The following is a 17,613-nucleotide window of genomic DNA, read 5'->3' on the forward strand; positions in this document are numbered from 1 at the left end:
GTTACCATAATACAACCCCCATGTCTCCCATTTCAAGTGATATGGACAACTGCATTTACATGAGTGAGCAGTCAAATGTGAAAGTCTTGCTTTTGTTATTGAGCTCATAGTCACACACATAATGGAAATTATTAATAACAATTTCACTTCTTCATGCACTTACTCCATCTCTTGAATGGAACAAGATAAAGCTTTAGAATCTCCATATTCACAGCTCCACTGAACAGTCTCTCCTTCTTCAATGTTCACCAACATCTTCTCAAATCCTTCATCTGTGATCTACAGGAAATTGGTTATTATATTAGATAACAAATTTTTTCAACATTTTTCAACATTAATTCCACTCTTATCCATCGATTGTTATTTTTAAGTCTCTCCCCTTTTAAAAATTGTTGTTTTTAAATGTCACGCTTATACTTGTTTAGCTGCAATGTTTCACTTCCTGTATGAATTTATACGTGTACATGGTATCACATTGGAATAAGAGGTTTATTAAATATGATCAATCATTCTGAGCACCTTGATGATGTTCATTGGTTTCTCCACTACTTGTACCTTGAAAGGCAATATCACAAAGCTGTGCTCTTTAGACTCACTGAAATTGGAAGGGAAGAAAAAAGCTCAATACTGAAGGAACATTTTCAATTTTAGATCAGCTATGATTCGCCAAAGAAAATTACCTTCATATTAAGAAATAGTGGAATTTTTTGGCTTTTAACCAAATTTTGTTGTGCATTAATCCTATATGATGCTGTGTCTTGATGTCATTCACAGTAAAAATGAAAAGAATAAGAAAACAAGGCTTAACAGATGAGTTTCATTTTATATCTATGTACCTGATAACTGATTGACCCATTTCTTCTGAATTGTTGCTGTCCAGCAAGTATATTTTTATAACACAAACCTAATAAAGGTGAATTGTCCTTTCCTTCCAAAGTGCACCTTGAAAGATCTATCAGATGTCAGATCACCACTGTTGTATCCACCAGGAACACGATTCAGTTCCGTACCACAAACCTTCAAGTTACAAAATCCAAATCATAGTTATCCAGCCATTTTCATAACAAAAAGTGCAACAAATGATAGTACTGCCTGCACCGAATACCTCTTGTAAAGACAACTTGTCATAGCCTGCATTGCAAAGTAGCTAACATATGTTTCTCTAAGGTCCTGGTAACTTTACCAGCCAGAAATAATATTTTCTCAGATTATCTTATTCTAAAAGTCAATTCAGTTTTTAATTCCCACAAATGTTATTTTTGAAATTCAAAATTTGAGTCAGAAATATCTCAGGACTACAAAAATCAGCTGTATTATTGATAATGATTAGGTTACCTGAAATATTCTGAAACCTTTAGATGAGTTGTCTACATTCCATTCAAACGAAATGCTCTGGAAATATACACAAAGAGTAATCACCATGGTTATAAAATAAAAGGGACACAAAATAAAAAAAGAGTGAAGCCGCCTGGTTTAAGTGGGTATAGATCTTGTAATACTTAGTTGTACTATGAATTGAAATCTAACCATTCAAATTCTTCACATCTTCCAAAAAGAATTCGAATTAAAACATAAAACTCAAAACAATAGTAAGGCAAAGGTTAACATAATTATTCAAAAGGCCAAGACGTAAACAAACTACGGCCAATATCTATTACACATAATTAGCGCACAGCTTAACAATCTCTAATTTAATTAATTCTTTAAATTTACAATCATTTGCGCTGAATTTTTCACCACCACCGACCGAAGCAGCATAAACTTTTCTGGTCAGTATTACCTTCATTCACTCCTTTTGCAAATAAATGCTAATGAGAGTAATGAACGAGAGATGAAAAAAAATATTCAGCTGTTCACACTTCACTCACCTGTCCTTGATACAGGACAAGTTCCTCTGGATGAAACCCCTCGTCCGACACACGAACTGGAACAACAGCACCTTCTGTATAAGTAAAATCGAAATATTATCACCATAAGCGTACGAGTACAACAAGTTTTGCAAGACCAAGAGACAAACAAAACATCAGCATCTGAAGAAAGTTTCCCTTCGGTTCATTTTTTCAGATGGTTCTAATTTTCACGCTCCAGGGCGCAGCTAAATTATCCTGATTATCGGATAAACTTCATTGTACCTATAAAGGAAGCATTTTTTCCATCCATTGTTGAAGTAATAGAGTTCTTTGAAGGCTTGGGGAAAACAACTCCCATCCTGAAAGAAAGATTACGGCGCCATAACAGCTAATTTCTCCCTCTGACTCTGACGGCTCTCACATCTGCTGGCCATTTCAAGTACAACTTAGCAAACCAATGCACCATACCGATTCAATGATTCGTCAACTTAAATATAACATTAGGCGAGAGCAAAGTCTCCAAGGATGCCTCTACGCTACCATAATTCATTTGCTGCTTTGTTGGATGGATCGATTCGCTGAAATTACGGTTAATGGGTAATACAACGTTGACAAAAGCGAGATTTACATATTTAGTTTCCAGGCTGAATGCTAAACTACCTGACGGGGGAGGGGTTTGGAGGCAACGTTTCTTCCGGGGTAGAATCAAGTCGAATTGCCTGCGATTGGCTTGTGGTTAATTTTTATGTTATATTGACAATGTATTTATATTATCGACGGGTCAAACTAGGTTGTTTAAATTCTCTTGAAAAGTTCTCATATACTGAAGGAAAAATAAGGAATGAGATAAACCTATCTCACATGACATATTTTAGGGTAGTGGATTTCATGTTTGTTTGCTTTCCTTAGAACATACACATTTACAGTAGAAGGGCCACTGTTAAACCAAACTGCTGTGAAAATTACACAGTGTGTTTGACTATAGTAATGAAAAATTAACTTGGAAATTTATCACCTACTTACAACAGAAAATATTTCAACAGGTTTTACAAACAGGCTTTTAACAGTAGTCGCAAACAAAAATCAATAGAACATTATGGCATATTTAAGGCTTCAGATTGAATTTTTTCTTGCTGTTAAGAGTTTTCCGAGTAAGCTTGAGCAACTATTTCAAAACAATTTAATATCATATTTATGCCTTGTTCACAGATATTTAAGTAACAAGCTTGGCGATCACTATGTTTAATTCAAAATGCTGACACTAAACTGACAAGACAGGCGAGTAAGAGCTCAAAATTTGCTGTATGCAACTAGTATTTATCAATTCTTGTCTGAAGAAGTATTTTAATCGTCAGATGTCTCTCGCAACAACAAGAAAGAAGTGAAAGGATAGTAACGCTATTAGTGTGGTACTAACTCTCGTGTCCGTTTAATAAGATAACCTGGTGATAGGCGACTTTCCGTGCTCTTTGGGAAGTGATTACGTAAAAATGATATACTGATATATATATATTTTTTAATTCTTCACTTTGAGATGCCGCCAATTTGTAATTTGAAATTCAATTGAAGTCTCAAGTTATTCATGATACGAGTCTCAATTTCAAAACAACCCTTCTCTGGCTGTAGGTTCCTTATAGTTTATTTAGAATAATTAATACAGAGAATATCTCACGAAATATTTCAAACTTTCTTTTTATTATCATAGTTTTATTATCATAGTTGACGCTGAATCCATTGAAAAGTATTTGAGTCAACCGAATAAACATATCATTTAATGCAATGTCGTGCGGTGTAGTGACTATCAAGGGCCAGTATTGTGTCCGTGATCGATCAGTCTCCCTATTCGGTTTATTTTCTCGCCTACGCATCTTCATTTAACAAATAAGAAAATGCAAATACTGCTGGGTCCACTAAGAAATTAATAATGCCTCAGAGGCTGATATCCGTGTTTGAGATATGAGTCACGGTATATATTCGAGGCAAAATACTGGGCCGACGAGAAATATTCTATCCACGTACGTAGTGATAATTCAGAGGAACCATAAGGAAATGGCACTGCAAAGAAATGGAAATAAATATGAACTTTTTAAGCATTGAAAGGTTTTGCAAGGTAAATATGTTCGCGTGTTTTGTTTTTCCTTTTCTTTTCTGTCACAAAATATTGGTAAAAAGCTTATGGTAATTCAGTGTCGATGTTGATTCGCTTTCTTCTTCTTTTTTTTTTTTTCAAAGGTTGCCAAAGTGAAGGCCCTCCATGATGTGGAGATATCAAGCGACTGACGGATCACTCGCTCACCTTTCATTTGTTCAACCAGAAAAAGTAAATCTAAAAGGTGAGAAACTAAACCCAAACCTTGTCTACGTTCATCTTGGTTGATTATATTTTCTTTGAAATACAACGTGACAGCTGCCTATCATATCTCAAATTTCCTAAAAGAAATATCGGTATTCAGTTATTTTCTTGGGGAAAGAAATTTTACGTGAAAAGTGAGAGGTTATTGGACTAAGAAAAACTTAGAATATCGTATCTATAAAATCAAAAGAAAAAGAAAAAGAATCGATAAAAAAGATTATCGATTAAATTCCCAAGAAAATTCCGGTTTTCAATTATTCGTGCTTCAATGTCCTTTCTGCTGCTGTTCAGTGCTTATAAATTTCCATACGGACGGTTTTTAAATCTTAAAATGTTACCCACGCATGTGGTCAAACTGACTTTTACTTTACCGTGGAACGGTAAAAGTTTGGAAATGAAGCAAACTAACAGTAGCACTGCGAGAACACAACACTTTCTCGCCTGACATGGAACAGTAAGCTACGAGTATTTTTAAAAGACTCGATGCTCAACTCCGGGTAATTAAAATTTGTCTACACACAAGCACCTAGAGAAGAAAGTAATTCCAAACCTTTACGCAGTGGAGAGCAGGTTGGAACCAAAATAGAAAAAAACAAAGTTTTTTTTTATTAAATCATTTTTGCTCACTCTTGTTTTATCCTATATATGATGAAATATTATCCACTCCAAGCCAGAGTAGGGAATTTCTTGACGTACACCAGTTTTCAAAATGTTCCATCAAGTCCTAGTTATCACAGGGAACTAAAGTTTACCATTCAGGTAGTCTGTAATCTCTTCTGCCATAGATAATTTTCCTTGGCATTGTTTTTGTTTGCTGATCGGAAATGATTCTTTTTTTCTTGGTGAACACGTGGTTTATTGTTCATTCAACAATATCACCCTATGCACATAATCCCTGAGCCGTTTCTGAGGTTTTTCGGCGGTCTGAATAATTCTGTTTAGGGCTGTATACAAGATAAATTGGTCCAAGAGGCACACTTACAGAGTATTCGACATCAGTGGCTGTATTGAAGCTGAAGCATGTTGTATTCCATATCTGTGGACTAATACAGCTCTGAAGAAGTTTGATTCTATACTTTAAAGTGTAAGACTGAAGTAAACTGAACAGCTAACTAAATTCCATTTTTTAAGAAATGGTTCATGAAGTTCTGAAAATAAAATTAAACCAATGTGAATCAAAATGCTGAAACAATACTTTTGTCTACTACACCTAATACAGAAATTGAATCGTCCTAAGTAGATCATAAGCGTCAAAACAGACGAAATATTTTACATTGAGCAGTTCAACAAGATTTCAACAACTGACTACTTACTACAACAGCAATTTTCTGAATCTTCTTACTGTATTTACAATGCTTAAAATTACCTCTGTTTAAAACATCCTTCAAGCTAAGAATACAATCAGAAAAACCATATTTACATCGGTACACAAAGTTTTGGGTTAAACATGGCTTAACTTACTTTACCCACAGTTTTAAGGTAAGTTCGTTTAAATACGTGAGCCACCAAGTCATTCAGTTGTCAGGTTCTTTTTACAGTTTTTTAAGCACATTACTTGGGATAACACGAGGACAAAATAGTTCTAACAGAGGCAAATGGGAAACTATCGTTCGCTAGATCCACCCAGCCATTCCTCTTTGTTGTTTTCGACTCGTGCCACATGTTCATTGTTTTTCTTCACGCATGCGTTCAGGAAAGGGAAACAAACTGCGCATACTCAGGAGAATTCTTCGGGGGATATTGCTCTTTTTGAAAGAAGTTGGAAAAAGTTTGGAAACTTTTTTCACAAAATTACACTCCTAAGCATGATTCAATTTGGATCAGTTGAACCAATCCGAATTCTTCGGAAACGCTGTTACGTTCCCCTGAAGAAACGCTGTCTTTGTTTGGGAACACGCGTTTAGTAACAGTCACTCGGTTAAAAGGGATTACAGATGTTTACATCTCTATCTAAAAATGGTCACTAGCAACAAGGCACCATTCAAGGAGGAGCAGTTCAATTGAAGTTTGATTTTCTTAGCACTTTACGTTACCCGTTACCATGCTTTCATGAATTTCCCTCACTTTGAAAAATTAGCATCTTCTTTTCTAGGCAAGAAATTGAAAAACTTTTAAGAGAAAGGTAATTGCAAACCAATTGTTTCATTATTTTCACCGTTCTCTTTTGAAAGCATCATGAAAACGTTTTAACGACAATCACAAATTTATCCAGTTATGAATTTTCTCTGTTCGTATTGCATTAGCGATTTGCGGCTTATTTTACACTTAACTCAGCACATGTTTGAGAATAATCGCCGGAGAACTGGCAAAGTTCCTTTGGTTGAAACAAGGCCTAAGAAGGCGAATAAATAGTGAAATATTGTTGTCTACTCCCATACCGAATGAACAACATGCTAAGCGTATAAATAATTAAAGAAATCTTGTGGATCACCAATAAAAATTCATTTGCGGAAACTGAAACCTGCCAGTTTACCCCGCAACTCACCGCACAGAATATATAACCCGCTCACATGTCTTCGAAAAAAATCATCGTTTGGCCAAATTCAGTTTTGGAGAAATTTTTCAAAGTTGAATCATCCAAAATTATGTCGATAAGTAACAATAGCCCCTTCCGGTCAGGTGTTTTCTAATTTTAACGCTTAGCTAAAGAAACTTGTGTTACTTAGTGTATTCGTCATCCTGGGGAATAGATTTTGAATATTAAGCAGAAAACCTGTCACGTACTCTCCCACTACGCTTGCGCACATTGAATATTGGGCAATTCTTTCTGTGTGACCGGCAGGTCAGAAGGTGTTTCATAAGTAAATCGGCTGAACTGCATAAGAAACTCCTCTCAAATAGCTCTTTAATTTCCGCAGCTCAAATGATGTTTCTGCCTATCATAGCAAATTGGAAATGTTATCTTGGATGGAAATGTTTATATGCTCGTCTGGTAAGTTTCTTTTCCATTCTATACTTTTTGGTTGATTCTGCTGAATATGCAGCCTACGATATGCGATTTTTTTCGTTTTTGAGCGGATGTCGTTTCCATTTCTAACCATGTCGTGGTTCTTTCTTTGTTTTACATCATTATCCAAATTCATCAGTTCCTTCTTCTTTCCGTTTAAGTCTGCTGGGCTTCATCAAGGATCTACGCGAAAGCAAACTGAATGGTTCATAGACTATCTCGCGAAAAACTCTGCAATCTTAAAAAAGATTCGGCGCGGTCTCTCTCAGTACCATCGGCACCGAAAAAGATTTAAGTTTTTCTCAGTTATATTTGTATTCGGTTACAGAACTAGGACGTAAGAAGTTATTCGAATGAACTTTAAGCAAAAATGGAGAAATAACCAGTCATTCACGACGACTGATTTTCTCGACTTAATCCGAAAAAGCAGAACATAATAGTGATAATAAATAAAACCAATGCTTTCTGTATCGCATTAATTTCGTCGAGAAATTTTTTTTTTCGTGGGGGAGGGGACGACAGTACGTTATAGTATCCTCAGGGGCTGGTAGTTGTAGCTTAATGTCAGTCTCAGTTCACTATTCCCTCGGTTTCTTGTCTTTGCAAATTAATTAAAAGGAAACAGATGCAGTTTTCTCCATTGGTGCTTTTCCGCCATTGGTTGAAAATTTGACAGCATATCATTATGCTGTCAGTAGCGAAGACCACTTTTGTTTTGAAGGCAAGCATAATCTACGTGATGGTAGAGTTGACGTCTGTGTGCCAAACGAAAATAACTACCAATCAAAGAGCGAGAATTCGGTAACTAATTACAATTATTTATCAAATCTTTCTATCGCAATATTGTTTTGAAGGAGGCCCCGTAAAGTGCTGAATGCACCTGCTCCCAATCGACTAGAGAATATAAATTTTAGGGACCAAAAAATTCCCCTTCTCCTTCAAATTTAAGTTCGTAAAAACAGAAACAAAATAATCTTCGCTGGGGATTTACCGCTTGAAACGGAAGGAACGGCCTTTGAATGAAAAATGTCAGGCTTTGACCACTAACGAATGATATATTTCTTTGTTGAAGTTTGGAAATTTTATTCTGTTTTGTCGGTGAGTTTATTTACTATTCGCACCACCGAGAAGCTATGTTCCTATGAACTCCAACGAAGGCAACATCATGATAACATGGCCTAAGATGTCCGAATAAAATACTGAAGTCATGTAAATGTCTCTCGGTCAAAAACGTGAACAATAAAATAGCGATTGGGGTATATTATCGATTGAGCTTAGTGAATATCTTTTTTATTTATTTCACAAACACTTTCTGCCTCGCAAAGTTCGGTGTGTATGAGACAGAATGGACAAATTTGTTTCATGCCATGTTCCTATTTACGTATCAGTCCCTTTTAGTTACAGTATGTTATGCTCTGCTGACCGCTTCTAGCACAAATTCTACGCAAGTATAAAACGAATTCAATATTCTTAAGCAGCCACTAAGACACAACTAAAGGAGAACCTACCATGAAAAATAAAACACACATTCTCGGTCACCGAAGAGCACATTGAACAAAACTTCGATCACCCCAGCAAAGTAAGTTTAGTAAAGTTTACCTTAGTGTATGAGTAAAATTCTGTCGACTTTCAACTATAACTTTCTGTTAAATATTGCTTTTAATGGAGACTCGAGGGATCTGGCGCCTGTTTGTTATTTGAAAGATTTTTCTTGTCGATTTTTCAGCATTTTTAGTACGCATGGTCGATCGAGTTGTCATACAAAACGTTGAGCTTGCAACTTTAGGAGTGTTTCTCTTAACACAGTTTTGAAACTTCAGAGAACTGCAGCTCAGCACAAGAAAAGCACCCTAGTTTTTCATTTCGCAATTTTGAACGTACATGTTGTATGTAAATTCAGGTATCGTTTGGGAAATAAATACTCCAGTGAGTTTGTGATTCAATGCTTTTTCAGAGAAGTTTTGGAACATGTTGAGATCATTTAAGCTAAATTTTGAGCTCCATGTTTTACATTGATAATATTTTTTCCTTGGGATGATAATATTTACTTCTGCACAATGCAGAATGGAAATGACAATCTAAATTTCTACAAAGTTTGGATTTGCTATTTGGCTTTTTTTATAGCTGGCTCACAGTTCTTCGTTGTTATAACTGAAAAGCTCAGAGAAGACTTCAATAAACTTCATACCTGAATGTCTATTTATCAGTCCAAATTTGAGAGGAAAAGCTTGCAAAATTGTAGTGTATCCTGAGATGAGACTCTAAGTCTTAAGCCTTGGCTTTTGCACTGTTGACACAACTTAGCACAACACCTACATGTGTAGAAACCTATCCAAAGAAACAAATGGTCAGATTGCCGAGATATTCACCCTCAGCTCGTGAGGCATAAAGGTTAAATCAACATATTTATGGCTGTTAATGAATCTGCAACTGAAAGTAGAACGATTGTGGGTGAAAGGACACTAAAAATGATGTAATCTTCAAGAGCTGGGCGCCATTATCTTCTTTTGCGGATGATCATTAAGATCGGAAAAACATAGTTTTCTTCGCATGTTCATAATATTTTTGCCAGCTCTTGTAGGGTTTTGAATCTTATTTTGCTTGTACGATGTGTTGTTGATCTAGGAAGCCCCTACCTATGCGGGGAAATCGGAAGCCATAGGAAGCAATTCCTGTTACTTGATGTAAATACACAGTTGTCTTCCGCAGCAAACTATTTTGCGTAAGCGAGCTCTGCAAAAGCAACCCTGTGTTTACGCACAGCAAAACAGAGAGTCGTTTTCAAACACAAAAAAAGTAAGGCTGAAAGCTCTCTTCCAGTCATTTAATTAAAAAAAAACTTAGAAATAAATACAACAACGAAATACCTCGGCTACTGTACTTCCTTCCACTGGTAAGGTTCAAAGAGAATGAAGCAGTCGACGCCATCATAATAAGATGCTAAAAGCTTTGCCCAGTTTTAGTGCGTGATCTACCAAGGAGGGAGAATGACTCCACAGTGAAAAAAAAAACAACATTGAACAAAGGTAGTAGTTAAATTACGTTCACAGGATAGTCGCCATTTTGAGTTAGAAAGAAATGGAAGAGGATTTTTTATAACACGTTTAGCACAAGATCATCTGACACTATAAAGGCACATGACTATGGAAATATCTGCGTAGGAAATAATCCATCACATATCAGCTCGTTTGCCGAGCTTGGGTTTTCTTCCTCCGATTAGATATTTAAAAATGTTGAAATTTGAATCGAGCTTTCCTTTATGAGATGAAGTCTAGTTATGCAGGTAACATCCTCATTTTGAGGAGAAATAAAACTATGCTGGGTACTAGCTATGATATCAGTTAGCCATAGCCGGGCGCCGGATGGGTCATAAACCAAAGGCAAAAACGTTTTCACGTTAAAAGCCTTGGCACTACTTGTCCACTGGCCATGAAAAAGCTTTAATGTTAAATGGAATTTTACCTACATTCATAACTGAACCTGTATAAGACACTTGCACGGGAAAGCTATAGAGATCAAGAAAGCATAGTTGCATAATCCTTAGTGCTTTATTGCAAACATTGAATTAGTCTAAGACATAAACACTACTGCTTAGAAGAACTTTCGCTGTTTATGTTGCCCTTTGTATATGTATTTACAAGCCCATAGTAATGCTGACTCCTACGCAAATGAAATATCTCAAGTGTTCATTTGGTCTTCCGGGTTAAGAATTGTCCTTGGCTGATTATAGTGTTCTTCACCATCAAGTTCGCGTTCCAAGATCATATCTCGACTTCTGCATTCATGCACTCGAACTCAAGGCCTGAAAACCACAGCCCAAGGAATGTTGTGCACTACATGACATATTTAAATGCTATGCTACACAACAACAGTCCATGCCGGGGAAATGAATTGATTGAGAAAGTTTACCCAAAGAACTGAAAAGTCTGCAGCGAAGTCACTCTTGCACAACCACAAGAGGATGAATTAAACGAAAGCCTTAGCTTCAGTTCACTAAATACATCGATTCTCGCAGCGCATCCTTCTCACACTTTAATAACCTCAGCACCAGAAAGCGATATCTACAAAATTTAGCCACGCTCTTAGCACACTGTATTTATTTTTTGCTCTTTAAATCTAAGTAAAAAATAGAATCTTGCACGACAAACATTCCTTAAAACGAAACCGAAAAATGGAATCAAACAACAGCTTGGAATTACGGCTTGAACCGTGCAAAATTAAAATCCTTTCTCTTTCGCGATGAAGGATCGATCATTGATCGAAGTCATAGTTCGTTACGCGCCAGAGGCATTATCGAATAAAGCTCACAAAGTGCGCTGCTTATGCTACTTTTCCGTTTGATTATTGGCGATAAGAAACAGAGTAAGGCGCTTTGACCTCTGTAACGCCTATGGAAAATGTCAGGGAGGAACAAAAACATCTCTAAGGTGTTCGCAGTGTTGCTGCTGTTGGTATCTGCACTCTAACAACAAAGTAACGTTGAAGAAGCACTGATGGATACTTTTTTGTGAGTAAACTGTAAATTAGATGGTTGTTAGAGTTTCTTTGCTACTTCTGCCAAGCGATGGTTCAGGCAGAGAACAGAACGTAAGCAGCTACCTGTTCAACGATATCTCCATGTCAAATTAGTGCGCGGAATGCAAAAACCAAAGCAATGATAACAGCCCTTATGGCAATTCCAGCTTCTTCCTCTCGTCTTCTCCGTTGATGATAACTAAGTTCAACCTTATCCCCGATTTCAGCCAGCTGCTCTGCGACTTCGGAGACGATGAGGGAGTTGTTCAAGTCGCTATTAGGGGCGACTTGTGTCGGATGTTGTTCGTAAGGACCAACAGAATGTTCTTTGCACATCTTTCAAGAAGTTCTGTGAAAAACTGAGGACTACTGACCACAAAAGAAGGTATGTTAACGTTCAACAGCGGTCGACTGATCGGCGGAGTGAACTGCACGCGGCTTCAACACGTGGAAATGACTCACCGGCAAAGCTTGCGATGCTAGGATGTCGAAAAATGTCACAAAGCCGGTATACAGCGGCGCTGAGTGTAAAATGATGCTAAGGACTTCTGGCTTCAAAACTGCTTCGAAGGAAAATGGTCTCTAGATTTGGTCAAGATGAAAAAGCGAATTTTTGCAATTTGCAAATCGAAACACCAGCAATCTCACACGTTTGTCAAAATGATGGTCACCTATGCTGTTGGTTCATCCATGCTAAATATTTTTCATTGCGTGTGTTTTGCTTACGTAATTATTCATCCGCTAGATGCTGATTGGCTGTTGGATGCTGGAAGGGGTCGATGATTGTAAGAGGCAACGAATGCGCAGAGATATCACGAACAAGATTGGACGGGAAATATTAATTGTAATGACTTTCATAAAAGGGATTTTTCAGGAATTCCCCTTTTGAAATGTGGAAGTTTAAAAAAAGGCCCCTCTTCGCTATAGGATGCCTTTGCGCGTTCAAACGAAAATATTCCCGTGACATAGGTGCGACTTTCAAGCGATGTGCAATCGTTTCACCAGCATGCAATGAACTGAAAATGGTTTTTGAGGAGACCTTTTGCTTGTTTTAACATTTGGTTTTCAATAATAATTTCCGTTGCGGCTTTAGTATAGTAAATAAAAGTACAAAAGAGCCTTAGCTGGCTTCATAAGACTACAAAATAAAGAAGGAAAGACTTTTACGTAAAGGACGCGGTAACACACGCCATGGTTGAATTATATTGTTGTTTGACCGGACACTAGACAAGTAGGCTGCAAAAGCGCTTATAAGAGTAAAAATTGGGAGCCTCACGTCTAACACGTGCACGAATTCTCCTGTTGTATCTACCCTGCTGTGAGTCCGCCGCCGGCAAGTGCTTCACATTATATGACATGAATTATTTAAACGGCCAATAGACAAGCACGTTATTCCGAAGGTGTTCGTGCGAGGAAAGTTTTTCTCTTCCCGGATGTAGAGAGAGCTTGTGATTCCAACACAGGATCATGTATCAAAATGTAGACACGAACGGAAAGAAACATTTTTCTGTGATTCTCTAAAACGCTCGAGGCTTCTTTCAAAAGTCTTACACTATAAAATGAAAGGTAATCGACCCCTCGGGGCTCTAGCGAAATTGAACTGATTTTGATTAGAAAGGAACCACTTTCCTAACAAAATAATCAGCCAAGTATGCGGTAATCTAAAAATAATACTTCTAACATCAAAAGCTATTAAGGGAGTTAATTTGCATTTCGCCTGATGTTGCAGGAATCTTTTATTAGATCTAACTGGTGCAGGAATAAAAACTGTGTTGTGAATGAAGTTGGAAAATAGATAAATGTCACTTCTCCTTCGATTTTTTTGCAAAGTTTTTTTCTTTTAAATGTATTTGGAAACAAATGGTATACATTTTTGCTAACTCACTTGACCTATGTCCTCAATTTGTCGCCTTCAACATGGATTATACTCCAAAATCGGTTTCATGTTCGTTAGCCAATTTACCCGCTGCAGAGGATATTAAAAAAAGTAACAATAATAAATAAAAAAAGACTCTCTGTACTCGATTTTAATGAATATTCGTATCCATTCATTAGATAAGTATTATTATCCTACGGGATGTGCTTTGTAAGAAATCAATCGGAAGAAAATGGCGTTTTGTCGGTTGTTATTATAAAATGGACAATAAGTGTTAAATATCATGGATACCGTAATTCTTCTTAATTTAAACTCTCAGGTGGCACTTAACCAATTTTTTTATAAAGCGGTTTGCATTAATTTTCTGAAGAAGTCTATGTGTAAACGATCTATTGGGAAAGTATTCTACTTTTCACAAATGTCTGATAAGCAGGCTGCGCCTCAAAGACTTTCTTACTACCATGATGCTGTATTACAACTTTTGAGAGGGGCAATTAGATTTGTATTATTCTAGTTAATTGTGGAAAGAAATGAATTCCTCAGTATTTAATCGCAAATTTCTGACATCTCGCTTATCCGGTAATCGATATTAGAATAGGATTTTGTTAATTAATCATGAGACCTTTGAAACTAATGAAGAATACAGGCTGATGTAATACGCTCTACGTGTAATTAAAAAAGAAACCAATAGCGCATTTATTTCATTTTCTCCGTGTTTGTTTTCAAATTCAACTTTTGCAGCTCATACACAATGACGCATTTCGCGCCATATAAATAATTACCCAGCCGATTACTATTAAACACAACAAACAAACTAAAACCAAAAAACATTATTACACCAGGTTCATAGCAGACAGCTTGGTTTAATTGAAATATTCTGCCACTCTCGTGTAACTAATTCATTTCTATAAATTATGCAAAGCGCACGCTGTTAAGTCTTAATGTTTGTACAACGTTTGTCTCTCTTTGCCGAGCTGTTAAATATTTAGAACATTTGAGCAAAAGTGACAGGGTGCTTTGATTGTAATATAATGGGGAACAAGTAAGGTATATTAAATTGTCATGAAATGTAATGATTATTGAACTGTTTACAAATCATGATTCCTTGTGCTGCCTTGTTACTTTCATTCTATATTCACTGTGTCTGTAAAAAACATTTTTTGTTTTTCTACTAGTAACCAAAACACAAGCTACTGAATGCAACGCATTAATTGTTTCGAGACGAGACCTTAAAACAGAATTGAACGAAACAGAAAAAATTTAAAATATCAACGCTTCTTCAACGGTCAGTTATCACCCAAGCCAGTTTGAATATCAAGAGACATTTCAAATTGTTTTAACGTATCACAGGAAGTTTTACAATTATCATTAGATTGTATTTTGCAATCTTTCAAACATAACAGCCAGAAAAAAGTTAAAAATCAAGGATTTAGAAGGAAAATGATATGGTTACCTTTAAAAAACTATTTTTATGGCTAAGGAAACGTTTCTGCTAGACTTTTTAGACCATTTGCTGATAAAATGAATTATGTTTGTTTCCATCACATGCACATCAAAGCCGATAATCATGGTTAGAGAGCAGTTTGCCAGCAAGAGGGCTTATAGTGAAAGAAAAAAAAATAGGAACAAAAGACCGGTATTGAAAAACTTTTTATTATGAGACAGCCATTTGTAAATTTGTACGAAGTTGAATCTTATATATCTCCTTATCGACTGTACTTATTCAACGCTCAACAACACTATTTTTTAGTGTGACAACAATCCATTATGTATCTTACACAAACAACTTAAAAAATAGATGACTTTAATCTCACTTGTTTCCACTCTTTCTTTGTAGGTTTAACAAGAGAGGAATTCAGTTTTAACCCGAAGTCTTATTCCATTCAGGTAAGAAAAATATAAACTTAATATATATTTTAGCCATAATACCTAGAAACATCTCAATAAAATCAGAAGTTCCTTTGTTCTTAAAGATCTATCGAAATCTCAAGGAGCTCGTAGTATTTTCTATTCATGTGTTCGTCCTGAGTAATGGTGGTTGGAAGGTTTAGAATTGTAGAAATTGATACTTGTACAAACCAAGAGATTTTATTCGTTTATATTTTCTTGTACAAATTCGAATTATATCATGTATATTTCCTTCTATCATAAGATTCTATATTATTGATCCGTGAGGTTTACCCAGTTTGTGGCAGAGGTTTACCATGTTTCCCCTGCGGGGAGGCAAGAGGATATTAAATCCATTGACATGCTATTTCTTTTTCTTGTATTCTATAGTTCAATAATGTATTCCACTTCAATGGATCATATTCAAAGATGCCCACAACCCACAATGGCATATCACAATGGCATATCACAATGGCATATCAATGGCTACCAAACTGAGAGTAGAACATAACCTTTACCTGTCCCTTTGTCCACACCACTTTTGGTTTGTTTATGTTCAAGATGAAGGGGAGTTGCTCTGGGTACAAAGCTGTAAACAGGAAACATGAAATACCACCAAAAAGACATACTTCGTTATTTCATCCCTTTATATTGTTTTATTTGAACCAGTAACTCGAGAGACAATTTACTAAACAGGACAGGCTAGAAACGCCAATCTCGACATGACTTGAAAATCCGTAACGATACGTTATGTTACGTTACGTTTCGTTACAAAACCTCCCACGCACAGAAAATTACACGAATATTTCTCGCGCGTAGACGGCGTGGCCAGCTCGCGACATTGGCATTGGGCATGAAATAAGCTTATTTACTTTTAGAACAAAGATGGGCAAAATATGCATTATCATCAAATATATTATTGATTCTTATCCCTTTGTACGTGCACCTTCAGATCACGTTATAACCGAACCACCAATCAATGGAAAGTCCAGTGATGTCAGAATTTTTTTAAAATTACAATCCATTTTGGAGATCAAAAAATTTTAGTCCCCTTTTCATGTCAGACATGTTGTTGTCTACTGATGGTGAAGCCTCGACGTATCAAATGCATTAACTTACGGCAACATCAAGCCAAGGTCATCTGTATGGTGATGTTTATCGAGTAAATATGTTTAAAATAATTTATTTCTATCGTGTTGGGTAGGATGGCGGCTAACAGACAATCTGCCCGGAGCAAACGTTAAAAATAAAGCAAAGTCAACAACATTAAAAACAGTACATGGTATCGTTAGATCAAAATAATAAAATTTTTCTAATAAAACTATTTTCTGAGGAAAATTATTCGTGCCTTTTTACCAAAACCAAATGCGTGCGTGTTTGCAATTTAATTAGAACCATGGTTTGTCTTGACTTTGCAGTTCTACTTATTATTACTGTACCGATGGAAGGAAAAACAGTCATTAATATTTGATTTGAAACACACTGTAATGGGCATGCGCAGTTAGACTGCATCGTCATTCCGCATCATTTGGTGTGAACGTGAGGAGAATTTTTTAACTTACATTAGTTTCTCGCTTGAATTTCGCAATTTTTGTCTATTTTTTTTTTATAGAAAACCGTTTTAAGAACTGTACGGTACTCAATCCCAATGGATAGTCCCAAATCACTTATTCGTTTCATTTTAGTTTTCAGCCCTATTCAAATCCTATTTTGTTAACTTGTTCCAATAACTGCACATAAATGAAATTTTCCACAACGCCGGATCACGAACACGGCACTATACCAGGCTAAGAAAAATATCATTGAGTCCTCCGTTGATTATTTTTATTCTTTAGGAGATTAAAATACACCACAACACAAGTTGTGAATCCTTGAAGCAAACATTAACACGAGATACAATACCGATATTGAATATTACTTGTTCTACAGGACTGGAACACGTGAGTGATGTAAACTTTAGCCCGAATCTTAAGTGAGATAAGAGCTGGACCTGACTCTGTAACCGAGGAATTCTTCATTGTATTACAACAAGAGTACAAGCTTGTAATTTGACACAAACCTGCGCAATTGCTTCTATTGATCCCCAAAAAAGTGTATCGTGTTGCAGGAATTATCCCAAATCGCTTCAAAACGGAAAAGTGAAAAGTGTGAGGAGAAACGTGTGAGTGAATGTGGTGCATTAAAT

At 36.3% G+C, this 17,613-nt stretch overlaps 1 protein-coding gene and 1 long non-coding RNA gene across 9 annotated transcripts in view; one reads left to right on the forward strand and one right to left on the reverse strand.

Moving 5' to 3' along the window:
- The window catches only part of LOC131789791 (uncharacterized), a 35,017-nt gene extending 32,566 nt beyond the window's left edge, over window positions 1–2,451 (reverse strand). For 6 of the 7 annotated variants that reach the window (XM_066174188.1, XM_059106963.2, XM_066174187.1 and 3 more), the window contains exons 1-6: window positions 2,133–2,451; window positions 1,869–1,942; window positions 1,336–1,392; window positions 905–1,017; window positions 520–595; window positions 164–279 (exon numbers count right to left, since the gene is read on the reverse strand). In XM_066174188.1, coding sequence (XP_066030285.1) covers window positions 164–279; window positions 520–595; window positions 905–1,017; window positions 1,336–1,392; window positions 1,869–1,942; window positions 2,133–2,208 — 512 coding nt within the window. In that variant the 5' untranslated portion in view covers window positions 2,209–2,451. The remainder of the gene's footprint in view (window positions 1–163; window positions 280–519; window positions 596–904; window positions 1,018–1,335; window positions 1,393–1,868; window positions 1,943–2,132) is intronic. The other variant, XM_066174185.1, reaches the window with a different exon arrangement.
- Window positions 2,452–3,810: 1,359 nt separating this feature from the next.
- On the forward strand, window positions 3,811–17,360 carry LOC131789803 (uncharacterized). 2 transcript variants are annotated; one of them, XR_010719151.1, is made up of 6 exons: window positions 3,813–3,960; window positions 4,083–4,183; window positions 7,062–7,135; window positions 15,379–15,428; window positions 15,819–16,564; window positions 17,264–17,360. It is a non-coding gene; the product is annotated as an uncharacterized lncRNA (long non-coding RNA). The 2 variants fall into 2 exon arrangements; XR_010719150.1 differs by lacking the exon at window positions 17,264–17,360 and having other exon boundaries at window positions 3,811–3,960; window positions 15,819–17,251.
- Window positions 17,361–17,613: the final 253 nt, after the last annotated feature.

The sequence above is a fragment of the Pocillopora verrucosa genome, chromosome 11, assembly GCF_036669915.1.
Source record: "Pocillopora verrucosa isolate sample1 chromosome 11, ASM3666991v2, whole genome shotgun sequence".
Lineage (NCBI taxonomy): Eukaryota > Metazoa > Cnidaria > Anthozoa > Scleractinia > Pocilloporidae > Pocillopora > Pocillopora verrucosa.